The sequence below is a fragment of the Pelophylax lessonae genome (genome assembly GCF_965119305.1).
Source record: "Pelophylax lessonae genome assembly, chromosome: 6".
Lineage (NCBI taxonomy): Eukaryota > Metazoa > Chordata > Amphibia > Anura > Ranidae > Pelophylax > Pelophylax lessonae.
In genome coordinates this window covers 71,316,738-71,333,592 of record NC_138773.1, presented here as the reverse complement: position 1 = coordinate 71,333,592, position 16,855 = coordinate 71,316,738, and the positions used below count along the sequence as shown (strand labels likewise).

At 40.3% G+C, this 16,855-nt stretch overlaps 1 protein-coding gene across 2 annotated transcripts in view; it reads left to right on the top strand.

Annotated features, from left to right (window-relative positions):
- SRL (sarcalumenin) overlaps nt 1–11,843 on the top strand; it is an 82,748-nt gene extending 70,905 nt beyond the window's left edge. The window contains exons 4-8 of one of the 2 annotated variants that reach the window (XM_082262308.1): nt 739–834; nt 8,605–8,640; nt 10,207–10,323; nt 10,407–10,640; nt 10,885–11,843. In XM_082262308.1, coding sequence (XP_082118434.1) covers nt 739–834; nt 8,605–8,640; nt 10,207–10,323; nt 10,407–10,640; nt 10,885–11,690 — 1,289 coding nt within the window. In that variant the 3' untranslated portion in view covers nt 11,691–11,843. The remainder of the gene's footprint in view (nt 1–738; nt 835–8,604; nt 8,641–10,206; nt 10,324–10,406; nt 10,641–10,884) is intronic. The other variant, XM_082262309.1, reaches the window with a different exon arrangement.
- The last annotated feature ends 5,012 nt before the right edge of the window (nt 11,844–16,855 follow it).

Below are 16,855 nucleotides of genomic sequence, written 5' to 3'. Positions count from 1 at the left end.
CTTTCTTTCACCTCCCCTATTGCCAAAAGAATACTCTGCATATCTCCACCAAATATATATAGGTTTGATTATACATAGTACATTTATTGCTTGGCATTTGGCACCTTAAAATCCCCGCACTTTCTTAACCTGTATCTCCAGCAGGAGAACAGGTGGGGGCCGCCTTTGTTCAGTTTATCAGAAGATAGTGCCTTGGTTTTTTCTATTGTACAGCACCCCCTCCCCCTTATACTATACATTCTTACAATATGTTTATAGTAAACCTGTCAAAAATAAAAATCCGCACTGGTGTCTATTTTTTGGGGAGAAATCCCAGCAGTAGGGCGACAGTGCTAAGTTCCGGCACCAAAAATCTTTTCTTTTTATAACAAAATAGGCAGTTGCACTGACAGCAGTGTATTTTTAGTACTTTTTGCACCTTCACTCTTTTTCATGAAGGACACAGCCCTGCCCACATTGTTTGGCAAGATGGCCACAATGTTATATTTTTTATGTTAGCGTATTCTTCAAAAGAATTATTGTAGTAGTTCTTAGGGTAACAGAAGACATAATAGCAAAAATATGTAGGCTTATGGGTCACAAAGCGCATGTGAGTGGATTTGCTGATATATGAAGACACGCAACCTAGCTGAACCCTTAAAGTTCATCCTTGCTTTTATTTTATTTAATAAACCATCCCAGTTCAAACATGATTTTTTTTCTGAATCTTATTGAATTAATTTCATTGCTTCTCTACAGCGGTCCTACAGAGGCTAAAGAAAATATACCATTCTGCTATAAAACCTTTGGAACTGTCCTACAAATACAATGAACTGAGACAGTATGAGATTACAGGTAAGCATATACTGTACATTGAATGGGGCTTACAAAAATAACCTTGTATATTTGATGCAGTCTCCAACCAAACAATAATTAGAAGTGTGCTATCCTTGTGCTAGGTAGGTATAAGATAAAAAAAAACTCATAAGAGACACAATAAAAGTGCATTAAACATATATTAACGTATCCTAAATTGACATATATGTGCAAATAAAGTCCATATAACTTGTGCAAGCATTGTGCAAATTTTTTTTACAAGTAAATATATATATATATATATATATATAATATAATATATATAGGGTCGCTGTTAGAAATCACGGGGCCCCTTACAGCCTACCTGGCAGGCCCCCTCCCCCCAAAGGGCCGACACCCCCCACCCCCTTGCAAAAACGTCAAAATAATATTTTCACAAAAATGACATGAAAATCATTAATAGTGGACAGAAACATTCCATCATACATAAAAAAACATAAATTCCATCTTCAAGCCAAAATTCTCCCCAAACAATAATGCACATATTCCACCAACTCCCAGTTCCAATCCCCCCTCCCAGCACAAATCTTTGCCCCCACCCCCCAATCCCACCCCCAGCTCAAATCCAACCTTAATCCCCCCTCCTAGCACACATCCCCTTTCTTCTCAAACTTTCTATCCTAGCACAAATCCTCTCCCCCAAATCCCCCCAATCGCTCCTATTAGCCCAAATTCCCCCACCCCCTCCTGGCACAAAATTCCCCCCCATCTCCCCTCCAAGCAAAAATCTTCTTTCTTCAATCCCCCTCCTAGGACAAATTCCCACAAATCCCTCCTCCATCCCCTCTAAATTACCTTTCCCAGCACAAATTCTTCCTCCCTAACGAAATCCCCCCCAGAACTAATCCCCCACCCCCTCCTAGTTCAAACATCACCTCTCCTGGTTTAACCCCCCCCCCTCCCCCATTCTTCCTTCTACTACATATCCCCCCCCCATCCCTCCTTCTAGCACATATTCCCCCTCCCCAAATCCCCATTACATTTCCTAACACAGATAGCCCCCCCACCCTAAACCTACAGGGGGAAGCCACTAGAAGCCAGGAGGAGGTGTGCTGTGTTATGCTCTCCCTATTGTCAGAAGAGCGTTCATCTATACAACATATGAGACAGGATCGCTGTTACTGTAGATTGTATTGCACTGCACAAACACACTGCCCCCTATCTCCTCCAAGGGCTGCTCACCTCCTGGCAGCAATCAAACTGTGTGTGTATGCAGTGCAATGCGATCTACAGTAAGAGCGATCCAGTCTCATGTGTTGTATAGATGAGCGCTCTTCTGACAGGAGGGAGAGCACAACACAGCGCACCTCCTTCTGGCTCTTTCCTCTATGCTCCAGCCTCCCGTCTGCTTGTCCCGGCTGTGAGTGCGGGTGGGAGCAGGCGCGGGAGAAGGAGCTCAGCGGTGGCCAGTCAGGTGGAACTGAAATCTGAGTGGGTATAACCCACCCCAGTACCAACTAAATCTGGCCCGCTGTGTCTCTCACCCAGCAACTGAAAGCCGGGGGGGGGTTGTCAAAACAGGCTTTCAGTTGCTGGGTGAGTGACACAGAGGGCATTGTTCCTTTTTTGCTCCACCGATCCTCCTGCTGTCCGGGCCCCTTGTGTGCCTGGGCCCTCTACAGGAGGATCGATGGTCCCCCATACAAGCAGCCCTATATATATGTATATTGCATAAAAAGGTGCTCAGATTTTCTAAGCATCAATAGTTCCTCTTTCTTTGCCGTGAAGGAATGATGATAACGTGCACCACCAAAGAAAAAGTGCTCCCAAAAGGAATCACCACAAGCGATTAAATGAGCTTCTTATCAGCTGCTCTGATCCCAAAAGGATATCATTATACACATGCTGCATAGCAGCCATATATACCACGATCTTGCATGCAAAGGTTCCACGATCTCTTAAGCCAAGATAGTCTCCATAGAAGAAGTTAAAGTACAAAGGAAATTCCACATACCGTATATGCCAGCGTATAAGACGACACCCTAATTTTCCAGTTAAAACATAGGTTTTGGGCTATACTCGCCGTATAAGACTACACCCCTTCTGAGGAAACACCATTTAAAAACATCAGATTTGTTTTAAATAATTTTAATGAAAATGGTTATGACTTACCGGTACTTAAAATACTTCAAAATGCTTCATATTTACTTTTTCTTGCTGGTGGAACCATAATGGGGTCTTGTCTAGCAGCCATTTTATTTACACCCACTAACCTGTCAGCCCGCTGGATGTGCAGTAATACCATAGCTTAGGCTACATACAGTATACCGCGCTGAGCCAATCATGGCGAGCGATGTATTCAATAAATAAATACAAAGCCAGCTTGGATTGGCCGAGTCCGAGGTTGTAACATCATCAGCCCACCTCTCTGACTAAGCCAATCCGAGCAGGCTTTATATTCATTTATAGAATACACTGCTCGCCGTGATTGGCTCAGTGCGGTATACTTCATGTAGCCGAAGCTACAGTACATACAGTATTACTGCACATCCAGCGGGCTGACAGATTAGGGATGTTCCTTTTGGGCCAGCTTGGCCCAAACGAACTATGTAAAGTAGTCCTAAACCTGGAGTTCTCTTAAGATTCACATTTTATACTCGACCCCCATATAAAACGACCCCCCGATTTTTGGAGGATGCTTTTAAGGTTAAAAAGTCCTCTTATACACTGGCATATACGGTAGTGTAGTATTTTACCAAGATTTTAATAAAATGATAAAATCATACAGTACTTACATTTTTTTTTACATTTTCAGAAAATTACAGCAGCTGCAGATTGAAAGGGAAAGGTCATTTTTAATAACATTCAATTACAATATGATTTGTGTCGCAATTATATACGCTATATTGTTTTTTCTTTATTTGCTGATTTTTTTTCCCCACGAAAGTGGAGTTACCTTTTAACTTCTTCCATGGAGTCTATCTTGGCATAGGAGATTGTGGAACCTTTGCATTCAAGATCATGGTGTATATGGCTGCTATGCAGCAAGGTGTCTAATGATCTCCTCCTGGGATCACAGCAGCTGGTAATGATCTCATTTAATCGCTTGTGGTGATGCCTTTTGGGAGCACGTTATCATCATTCCTTCACGGGAAAGAAAAAGGAACTATTGATTTTTAGAGAATCTAAATGCCTTTTTTGGATTTTATATATATATTTTCTATAACATTTTTTGCACAGTGTTTGCACATTTTATATGGACTTTATTGGCACAGATATGTCAATTTAGGATAAGTTCATCATATGTTTAATGAACTTTTATTGTGTCTCTTATGTGATTTATTAACTTATACCTAGCACAAGGATAGCACACTTTTAATTATTGTTTGGTTGGAGCTTGTTACACATCCTACTCAGATTGGTGATTTAGATACTGCTGTCCGTTTGATTTAATTGAGTTTTTCTTGCATTTGTTTTATTCCGTTTTTTGTCACTAAGGGTCCCTTCACACGGAGCGGACCATTTTTTGATCCGCTCCAGCACTTATTTATTTATTTTTTTTACGGACATGGATGACACTTGTGTCATCCGGTCCGTATGTCCGTTTATCATTCCATCCGTTTGCGGATGATAAACGGAGATAATGTATGTCAATGGGATTGCGGATGTCAGCAGATGACACCGCTGACATCCGTTTTTGCGTCCGTTCCGTTTTTTTAAACGGAAGAAAGATAGGGTTCTCTTCCGTTCCAAAAAACGTAACTGATAGGAAAGGACGCAAGTCGGATGTGAGCGGATGGTCACCGCTGACATCCGCAATCCAATTGACATGCATTATGTCCGTTTTTCATCCGCAAAAAAATGGGATGAAAAACTGACATACGGACCGCCCGTGTGAAAGGACCCTAAGGTTTATAGTTTTTTTTGCAAACGCACAAATATTATCTTGGGTTTAGTTATATTTGATGCAGTGCCGAAGGTTATGTATAGAAAGTCCTAAATATAGAAAAAAGGAAGATTTATTTAAAAGTCATGAAAGTAAAGCTAAGTACATATGGGGGAATCCACCTGTTGCCATGCATAGTCATCCAAACCATGCCACATTATGTCATCATGAATTATGCCTAAATAATATGGCATTCTGGCCTTGGACTGTACTAACCATTATACTTAGCATGACAACAACAGAATGTTAGTCAATTAGCAATAACTAAACTTAAACATACAATGATATATATGCATGCTGACCCTATGCTCCTAGCATCTAGAAAGTTTGAATACAGTTTGCATGACTAGAGGTCTGGCTGAAAAGTGTCATTGTGGTGTATATATAATCACATACTGTATCAGATGGTACTCTAGAAAAAAGTGAGACTGTAAAGTCACATTTTATTCATTGTATTTGACATGCAGATTTGCAGATACTCCATATATTATCTCTCTGTGTATCAAGGAGTGTGGAAAGGGTTATCTTAAAGCATATCTTAACTCAAAAACAAAACATTTATTACAGGTACTTGTATAGCGCCATCAATTTATGCAGCGCTTTGCACATATATTGTACATTCACATCAGTCCCTGCCCTCAAGGGTCTTACAAACTAAGGTCCCTAGCCCACATTCATAAATACAAATACTAGGGCCAATTTAGACAGGAGCCAATCTAGCATGTCTTTGGCGTGTGGGAGGAAATCAGAGTCCCCAGAGGAAAGCCATGCCGACACATAGAGAAAATGCAAACTCCAGGCAAGTAGTGCCATGGCTGGGAATCAAACCAACAACCCTAGTGCTGCTAGGCAGAAGTGCTGACCACTTAGCCACAGTGCTGCCTGCTAATATATTGCAGCTCACCAGTCCTTAAAAGTGGTGCCTTTTTCGCTTGTTTCAGACTTTTTCACTATATTTTCATCTGTTAATTCTAAGAAGTACAAGTTTCCTATCCCTTTGTGATTACATTAATTTCTCCATTGTATCTATGGAAACAGCCATAGTTGTCATTCAGGCTGTCCTTCAAAAAAGTTTCACATAAAGTAAGAAGGAATGACCGCACTTCCGATAAAGTTTCAAAAATGGAGTGCATTTATTCCACATCAAACGAATGGCAAAATAAAACGTACACACTGTGAGTGCAGGACAAAACGGTGAAACGCGTCTACCGTTTTGTCCTGCACTCACAGTGTGTACGTTTTATTTTGCCATTCGTTTGATGTGGAATAAATACACTCCATTTTTGAACTTTATCGGAAGTGCGGTCATTCCTTCTTACTTTATGTGATTCTGGATTACGGATCCGACCGGCACCTGATTCCCACCTTGCCTGGAGCGGTCTCCCCAGCTTGGACTCTGCTTCAAAAAAGTTTACCCTTCTTCATTCCTGGTATATGGTGGAAAAATGGGACTAGTGGTTTGTTTGCACCAGAAAGAAAATGTTCTTTGTGCTTTCCTTTAGAGTCAAAAAGTCACAAAACAGACCAAAAGACACAAAAACGAATTTAGCCATCACATCTAACGGCTGATTAACTGCAATATATTACATTTTTGTTTTCCGGTTTAGATACGCTTTAACAAATATACCAGGTAGAGTTTAGCATACCAGCAACCATGCAAATAAGGGTGATTGTTCTCCTGACCTTCTGTATTTACCATACATTCTAGCTTGTATCTTACAAAATAAACGTAATTAAAAAATAAAGTGGGATAATTAAGATTTACTTTGAAATTCCCAAACTAGAAACCACTTCTGGATTTATTTGGTCAAATTCATACCCATTTTGCTAAGTCAAACCTGTTTGGGGTCTGAAAAATGGAACAGTGCCATAAAATATGGAGGGTTGGAAGGTATGATTTACCCCTATTTTCTTTGTCCGCATTATGATATTTTAAAGCTGGCTGTATCCCTGGCTTCACTTCAGTGTCTTTTGTCAAAGTTTTCATGTACCCTGCAGTGGTGGATTTTCTCAAATCAGCCTGCTTTAGACCCAGACTTCCTCCATACTCAGGGGTAAATTATGAGCTTCTGCAGATGAATACTGTCTGACAAGCAAGAATTGATACGGGGGCGTGATGTAAATGTATAATGACCATAAGCATTTTTTGACATATTAGGGAACACTTAAAACCCCTGTCAGGATTTTAGTGCTGTTCACTTTGGGTAGATTCATCTTCTCAATTGGTGACCATTATCCCTGGAACAGAATATGATGGGAAATCAAAAATGTTATAATTGTCGCCGGAACAGGAATACCGCAAAAATACCCCCAAACCCATAGGGACACCTATTCTAGCGACAGCTATCTAAAAGGGGATTTACCTTAAAATTTGAATGTAATCTCACTTCCTGGGGTGGAAAAAAATTGTTTCGATTCTATTTTAGGCACATATACTGGTAAGTGCAATAAAAGATCCAGGAAACAGCAGGGTATGGTATTTCATGTATACCATGGTGTATGTTAGACAGAGTAGTCTAATGGCACTTTTCCACTGCAAGTACCGGCTCGGCTCTACTCGGCCCTGCTTGGCCCGGTTTGCTTTTCCACTGCTGGTACCGCATGGTACGGTGTTGGAACGGTTCGGTACGGTACGGTATGGTTTGCTTTTCCACTAAAGTAGTACTAAAGTTAAGTGGGTGGGATGACAACGGGGTGGGTGGGATTCTCTGACCAATCAGTGGCTAGTAGTGACTGCATGCAAAGGATTGTGGGATATGGTACCGGGTATGATACCTGTTGGAACCACAATCGAGTAGGTACTGTTTTTGGGAGGCGTACCGTTCGGTTCCATGCAGTAGAAAAGCGCCGCCGTACCGTACCGAACCGTTCCTACACTATACCATGCGGTACCAGCAGTGGAAAAGCACAAAAGCGTGCAGAACCGTTCGGTTCCATGCAGTGGAAAAGCGCCATAAAGGTTTTGGATGTTAAAGTCTGCTGTTCCACCAAACACTGTCTGTTAACATTCCATACCTAGACAAGCCATGCCTTTTTACTGAGCCTTACTGCATCCAGGTGTTGGTGTCCGATAAAAAGTGGAATCGTTGGATTTACCACACAGCATATTGGTCTGTCTGATGCAATGGGCCAGGAAGGTCCAATGGACACCAGTCTATGCAGCAACAGCAAAAAAAAAAAAAAAAAAAAGCTTTCTCCAATAGCTGTTTTAAGCAAACTTAAACCCTAAAGTGAACCTCCGAAAGGGTTGACTGTAACAGTTACCTCACCATCTGCTTATATTTATCTTCTTATCATTTTGATGGTTCAATTTGAATCCAAGAGTGATAGTCCTGTGTAAGCTCTAAATTGCAGCTTCCAGCCCTTTTCCTGCCCCTTGTGAGAGCGCTGGGTGCCTGAGTGGCCAATCACTAGGAACCAGTGCTGTCACATGGGAGTGATTCTCCCCCAGCAATATTGGGTGATTCTCTTGTTGGCTTCACAGAGAAGCATAGCACAAAGAAAAGATAAATATAAGCAACTGGTAGGTTGTATTTGAGGGGAAGCTGTTGCTTTGTCCTGCATGAGCAAAGCACAAGTTCAATTTTGGTCAGATAGATAGAAGTTCAGGATTTAAGTAGTTAGTGCCTTATGAAATTGGCCATTTTGGGCAGTTTTTAGGTCTTAAATTCCACAGGATATATCAGAGTTTCACTCCTTGGGAGACAATTTATGGAGGACATACAGTATTTCATTTTGCATGTGAGTGGTTACTGTACCACACCATCGTTTTTTTAATTTTGAAGTGACTTGCTAGGGAGCATAGACTTCCCTTGTCTTGTGATTTGATGTTGACATGTCATTTGCCTCCCCTCTGCTAACAGCTTATCATGGACGTACCCTTGCTGACTCGGCCACAGGTGGGTAGAACTGCCTGAGGTACTTGAATCCTGCCTGGCCTACTCAGCTTGTGAGTCTGCTAATCCAGGCCTCAATGCAGCCTTGCATGACATGGCTAACCTGCCTTTGCTTACTCATCCATTAGCATCAGCTCCCTAGCTTCGGCTTTACAGCTAGCCTTTTTAGGAGTTGGCAATGCAGAGGGTTTGGCATATTAATAATAAAAACCGGCTTATTACGGAATTGTGAAAATTGAATTCAACATAGTTCTGGTATATCAGTTTGCAGGTTTAAACAAAGCAAGCCATGGCATTGATCATTACAGAATGATGAGCATGTAAACCTCTATAAACAGGCCATACATGACAATTTCACTTGACCTGATGTCCGATTGAGGGCCCTGTGTTGGCTGCTAATGGTGGTTATTCATTGTTTCCACTGCTAGGCAGATTTTCATGTCCCTTAAGCATGTCAACCTCAATGTCCAATTATAGGAGAAGAATAGATAAAGCTATTCTGGCTATACTTCTCCTGGGCATCAAAAGAGTGCTGTTCATGCTGCACTCCTGTGACCCTTTGTCAGCCATCAGTGGGCAAAAGCCCACTGTTGGCTGGCGTCACTGGGCCAGTCCAGGCTCAGCCTCTCAATGAGCCTCTCAGTGAAGACTGAGAGTGAAGACTCAGTGGAGACTGAAAACTGAGCGATCTGTGGTTTTTGATTGCTCAGTTCTCAGTCTTAGAAGAGGCGGGGGACAGGTGCAGCATCCACCTAGGTGAGTATCAAAGTTTTTTTTTTTTTGTAAAACCCCACTCCTCTTTTAAGGCTGAACTCCGGGCAAAAAGCTAAGCACTAATATGAAATACATATACGGGAACTGTTTTACTTACCAAATTATTTGTATTCCTGTTCAACCAGTTCAGAGATTTACACAGCCCTGGCACACAGCAAAGCCCTGTCGTCTGAAAGAATAGGAAGCCTGCAATTGAAGCGGTATTAAACCCAAAAGCAAACATTTATTATGTTGCAGCTTATTAATTCTTAGATGTGATGGCTGTATTCGTTTTCTTTTTCAGACTCTTTTTCCCTGGTCTAGACCTAAACAGTTATTGCCAAATCTAACCAATGCAGATATTCTGTACGGACCTCAAATTTTCAAGAGTTTTTAGTCCTAATGAGTGCCACATGCATATGCTGATATGGTCTTTGTGCAATTGCTTTCAGCATCTTGCAGTGTTATCGAATTCTGGACACTCCATATAGAGCTATGTAAAATTGCATCATACTTGGAAACCAGCTGCAATGTCATGGTTGTCTCTGATTGACATGGTCTAGAAAAATAAGGTCATGATCCTGTTTTGTATCGTAGGAGATTTAGCAGGACCATTACCTACCACAGGAAAGAGCAACTGTGTGGATAATTATATACGTACAGTGATTTTGCTTATATACTTTTGATTTAAGCTTTATCATTAAATCATAAATGTAAGGTACATGGTGTATTAATTGTTCATTCTATATATTTTTTCTAATAGTCCATGACCCATAAAAAAATTATTGTTGTGTCATATTTGCTCTGTTCTTCCAGATGGAGAGATCACTTCTAAACCAATGGTTTTATTTTTGGGACCGTGGAGTGTTGGAAAATCCACAATGATCAACTACCTCTTGGGGTTGGAAGAAACACCCCATCAACTGTACACAGGTAACATTCATGGTATTTTTACTGTTATCAAGAAGTTTCTGTAGACATCAAACCAATAAATCCATATTGTTAATTTTTGGCAGGTGCTGAGCCCACAACTTCCGAATTCACTGTCCTTATGCATGGGCCAAAGCTGAAGACCATTGAAGGCATTGTGATGGCTGCCGACAGCAGTCGTTCCTTCTCTCCATTGGAAAAATTTGGGCAAAATTTTCTGGAGAAGCTAATAGGCATTGAAATTCCTCACAAACTTCTTGAGAGGGTCACATTGGTGGATACCCCTGGAATCATTGAGAATCGCAAACAGCAAGAGAGAGGTTAGGAGTTTTTTTTTTTAAAGTGCCAACACCAGCTGTTAATATTTGTTTGTAATTTTTTTTTTGTTGGCTTTTTATAGTTATAGTTTAAAGTAACACTACAATATTTTGAGTTTGTAGTGTTTTTTTTATTCATTTAGCTCAATTCAAGCTCAGAGGTCTCACACTTGTTTGTCAAAACACTCTATGAAATTCAATAAGTTACTATACTTTACCATTTTATGATCAAGACTTTCTTTTGCAGGTTATCCATTTAATGATGTCTGCCAGTGGTTTATTGATAGAGCTGACCTCATCTTTGTGGTATTTGACCCAACCAAACTGGATGTAGGTCTCGAGTTGGAGATGCTCTTCAAACAGTTGAAAGGACGTGAGTCTCAGATCCGTATTATCCTGAACAAAGCTGATAGTCTGGCAACACAAGAGCTCATGAGGGTATATGGAGCTCTCTTCTGGAGCTTGGCTCCTCTGATCAATGTGACTGAGCCACCAAGAGTCTATGTCAGTTCTTTCTGGCCACAAGATTACCAAGCTGAAACACACAGAGAACTGTTTCTTAAGGAAGAGATCTCTCTTCTAGAAGATCTCACCCAAGTCATTGAAAACAGACTTGAAAACAAGATTGCCTTCATCCGTCAGCATGCTATCAGAGTCCGAATTCATGCTTTGTTGGTTGACCGCTACCTTCAGACCTACAAGGACAAGATGACCTTCTTCAGTGATGGTGAATTGGTCTTTAAAGACATTGTTGAGGACCCTGATAAGTTCTTCATTTTTAAGTCTATCTTGGCCAAAACAAATGTCAGCAAGTTTGATCTTCCAAACCGAGAGGCTTACAAGGACTTCTTCGGAGTAAACCCAATTACTGGCTTCAAGCTTCTATCCAACCAGTGCTCATATATTGGCGGCTGTCTGATGGAGAAGGTTGAGAGGGCCATTACACGTGAACTGCCAGACCTGCTTAGCAGCGTCAGCAAAAAGCCTCAAAGCCTTAACTGCGATGTGACCGGATGTGGGGAAGCCCCAAAGAACCGTTACAAAAAACCTTAACTTCTCTCCATCCTATGCCTTCTCATATTTAAAACCGAAAAATAAAAAAACACAGCATTTCAACAAAATATGAAGGTCCTGAGATCTTTTAGTGATGGCATTAATTATCATGCACTTGACCTGTCAAGGAATAAAGCAGAAATGATAAAAAAATATTCTTCTTGTCATAGAAGAATGAATTCACTACTAGTCACTCTGGTGCTGAAGTAAGATATAAGTAAGAAAACTAAAGGAGCCAATACCACTGGCATTGTTTTAGCAGTGCAGACAACTGTTATTCCAATCTTACCATGTTGGGTGGACCTTTGCCTTCCAATCACAACACCATACCGATTATGAATGTACAAGGTTTACGAGGAATTCCAGTTACCTGCAAAACTCTGTTTAACACCCTGTATCATAACTATTCTGCCACATTTACTAGTAGCCTTATCTTTAAACTGGAACTTTATTTTGTAACCTGCATCCAATCAATCCCTGGGGATGTATGGTAAATAATCCAGATGGTGACAGGCATTCTTGTTCCACAATTTAAGGCTTCCTTAAACCCAAACCTTCAATTTTACTCTTTCCAGCACCACAGTGAAGTACAAAAAATGTCAGCAGAAAAAGATAGTGGGATGTTAGCAACATGGCTGCCATGTGCTGTCTCGGAATTCACATTACATTGATCATACCTACAATGGTGGCAAAATAGTTTAATTTGATTGGATGAGTTGATGTTTTAATAGTAAACAATCATACAACTATAACTATGACAACACTGCCAAGTGTTGTTCATATAAAAAAGAATTGGTGCCAAAACAAAGACCATTGCTAAGAATGCCCAGGCCTCAACTTTTTATAACAGTTTGATTACAGCTTTACCTCATCCCACTTTATTGATATACTTTCAAATCCATCCTTGTCCTGGGCTACAGAATGAGCAGGGTTTATCAAGAGTAGGCTTGGTTTTTCCAAATATGTGAAGATTGGCGAAGGCCAAAAATATCTAAAAAATATCATAGATATAGTTACAAACCAATAGATAGTAAAATAAAATGTTGTTTTATTTATTAGCTTGAGTTTGGTATTGTACAAGTGACCAGTCTTGTCCCAGTGTCTGATTTTGTACTTTTGTCCAATAAATTTAATATGCTTGGCTAACATCTGACAGAATAAAAACCTGATAAAGGGGCACCACCTGGGATATGTACACTTTTGACCTGAATTTTAAAAAAAGCACATGGGCCTATTTAGATAATAGTTAAATATCAAAACAAATTCCAGTAATGTTGACTTAAAGGAAATCGGTGAGTTTCCTGTCTGTCACTGTGTACTTCCTGTTGTGTTAAATGCAGCTAACAGTTATAGGTATTAGGTTAGTTAGACTCTGTATTTCAGGATAACATAAAAACATAGCCATACAGAAATCTAGCGTGAAAGAAAGGAAGTTAGAAAGCCAGATGGCTGACAAGGGTAATGGAAATGTGTTGTCAATAACAAAAAGTGCAAACTTCCTGTTAGCTGTGCATGGTTGAGGAAGCCATTTTGTTGAATACTGACGTTCGGTTCTTTCAAAAGTTTAAGAGGAGCCATTTAAGTCATTAATACTACACTGATCCTGACTCAATGAAAAGGATAAGTGTTTGCCCAGCTCACACAAAGGCTGCCATCTTTAACCATAACTGACAGGTGTTCTTAGAAAAGGTAACAAATGACTAGTGAATTGTGTATCAGAGCAGAAATATAGTTAAAGGAGGCTGTTGATGTATGAAAACCCTTCTTTACTGGAACAAATCTGACTTTGAAACTCTTGAAGGATAGGGCTTATGGTTTTGCCTACATGTGGATGGACATGGGCATGGTGTGGATGTTCTGAACATATCTTAAACCTGTTTTGAATTTAGTTTTTAAAGTATTTATAGGTATAATGTGTTTGATAACCTTGAGTAACACTATAGGGGCGTACTTCCAACAATGTCTTTAAACCCCGCAAAGGTACTCCTTCCTCCATAAGCATTTTATGGCCCATCCATAAAATGAAGGCTATGGTATGGAGCCTGCCTTGAGTCACTCTATTACAGTAAATTCTGTGACCGCATGCGAGGCCGGCTACATGACTGACAGATCACAGGACTAGGCTTTCCTACAAGCTTCCTTTTTTAAACTGCATTAGAAATAATATCACCCTGCTAGCTTTAATGTCTTTAAGTCAGCAGAGTGCTAAGCCCATGTATAAAGCATTCTACAGCTTGTTTTTTTTTTATTATTATTTAAAGCCCCTGATAAAGCGATAATGATGTTTTATAAATGGACCCCATATTTTTATAATACCCTGCCCATGTAGGTCTTAATGCTATACATAAGAAATGGGGATGGCCCTGTGACTGAAAAACTGTAGACATCAACCATTCAGAAGCTCCCTTTTTGGTGTCCAGTAATGATTACACATAATAGCCTAAAACAGGTGATCAGGGATGAGTGCATTGATTTTTGGGGAAATTAGATTTACTGCAAAATTATCAATTGTGCTACTGAAAAAATGAAACCCAAGCAGGAACTCATTAAGCTGCTTCGGTGAAAGAAATATGTATTTTCTTTTGCAGAGGGTGTGATTTTTAAGGGGATGTATTTTGAATAGTTTATTTCATTTAGTGTTCTTTCCCCTTTTTGTGTATTTTGTGTACTTTTGTTTAATTTTTTTACATTAATTTTCTTGCTGTCTCTTTTTCCCTTCTGTAAAAAAAAGTAACATAATGAGGCTATTAAGAAGCTGCATTTTTGGCACAAGAGCAGATAGAGGATAGGTGTAAACCCTCAGCAGCTATTTATGTTTCATTGCCCCCTATAAAACCACCATTTTTATCTTCCCTGTTGATTTCAATACAATTTGCCAAAATGGCAAAATTGTGCCAATATTTCCCAATTTTTGAGGAAGCGTTTGGGAAAATGAAAGCTTCCAGTTTCACTCATCCCCGCAGGTAACAGAAATAATTTCTACGATATTCTTCCAGTTACAAGGTCCGTTCCCTTGCTAACCTGCCCAATAAATAATAAAGACAAATCCCTAGCAAAACTCCTATTGCCTGTGTAAGCTGTGGTTTCTTGATGTCTTTGTCTTCCACAAGATGGCTGCCTCTACTGTGTATATAAATGATGGATTCAGAAATTAGATTTGCAGTTGGTGGATACAGCAGGTGCAATTTCAACGGTCCAATAAATATAGCTGTCTTTTTTATTCTATCATTACACTTCTTTGCTCTATTATTAAAGTCCTCTCAGTGATCACTTCCTCTTAACGTACAATAAAAATGTTTGTGCTTGTTAACAAGAGTCTCTCTGTGATCTATTTTCCTTATCAGACAATGCGGGGTTTGTGTGGCTGCAAAGTATACCGCGGGCGCTTCTTGTTTCAAGGGAAACTATCGATCAAACTGAAGTTGAGTTTACATGAAAGAGCACGTTGTACAACTGGACCATCCATATGGGAAAAGCTTCATGCTTTGAAAACACTTTAGATAGCATCGCTGGCATGTGGATTTTCCTGTTTATGTTAGAGGGGGCATGTTCATTTGTAAGCCCTGTCAGTTGAGTGACCACCGTTGTTACATTTGATAGCTCAGATTTTGTTTTATATAATCAACAATAACAAGAAAGCCAAGACTTTAACACTGCAAAGAAAATGCAGCAATGGATCTGGGGTTAGCTGGTTTTGTTAATGAGTAACAATATTTAAAAAAAAAAAAACATAAAAAAAAAAAGCAAAGTGCGGTAAGCCACAATAACCAATTAGTATTCATTTTTCACTTTTTTGCTTTCCATCAATTAAGATCTGATAGGTTGTTATGGGTTACTGCAGTTTGTAGTTCCCCCACACTGCTCTAATAATACTGAATCTCATACTAATAGCTAAATACACAGTTGAAATACACCTATATTACCAAAAATATTGGGATGCCTGCCTTTACATTACATTTATTGGAGCTCTTTTGCCTTCCAAAGGATTTTTATTTCTGTCCTTATAGTTCTGAGAGTTACACAACTCTGCCACACAGCACACCCACGTCTTGCAGAAGAGAAAGCCTGATTTATCTCTGTTGCAGTTAAGTGACATTTAAAGTAGAAGTAGATAAAAAGAAAGGAGCGCCCAGTGTCCAGAGAAATGTGACTTCTAAAATATGGTTCATGGAACTTTAAAAAAAATTAGCAACATGCACATCAAGCCAACGCATTTCGGGGGAAATAGACTTCTCCTTCTTCAGGGCTAGCAACAAATTAAAAGATGGATAAAGGATGCAAATAGAAATATATAATAAAAGAATAAATAAATAAATAAAGTAGAATTTTAGCCATAACCTAACTAGCTCAAAACCTACTTGCAGCCACATTCTGAAACTAATCTGTCTAGCCCTGTAAAGAGGAAATCACTGTACTTAACTGTTCTGCAGCCGTTCCGATCCGGGTCCACGCTGATCTGTCAGCGGTGGCTTCACTGTGTGGAAGTATGTAGGAGAGGTAGTCGACAACAGAAGCCCCATAGTAAGGTCTTTGGGTGACGTCACTTCCTATTCATTTCCCAGCTGTTATTGGCTCTCTCCTGCACACAGCATCCCCTGGAGACTGGATCAGCTTCAAAAAAGGTATGTATAATAATTTATTTTACAGGGTTAGATAGATTATTTTTAGAATGTAAATACTCACAAACCAGGCGCTGCTGGGGCGCCTGTAGGGTGGAGGGATAGCAGTAAGCCTGTGAGGCTCCTCCCCAGCGGTTGTTCTGCTGCTAGCCAATGAGCATAGCATGGGTGCTGATACGGACAAAAGTCCTCATGTACTTTTGTCCATATTAGTTTTAGAATGTAAAAGCAATACTCACAAACCAGGCGCTGCTGGGGCGCCTGTAGGGTGGAGGGATAGCAGTAAGCCTGTGAGGCTCCTCCCCAGCGGTTGTTCTGCTGCTAGCCAATGAGCATAGCATGGGTGCTGATACGGGCAAAAGTCCTCATGTACTTTTGTCCATATTAGTTTTAGAATGTAAAAGCAATACTCACAAACCAGGCGCTGCTGGGGCGCCTGTAGGGTGGAGGGATAGCAGTAAGCCTGTGAGGCTCCTCCCCAGCGGTTGTTCTGCTGCTAGCCAATGAGCATAGCATGGGTGCTGGTACGGACAAAAGTCCTCATGT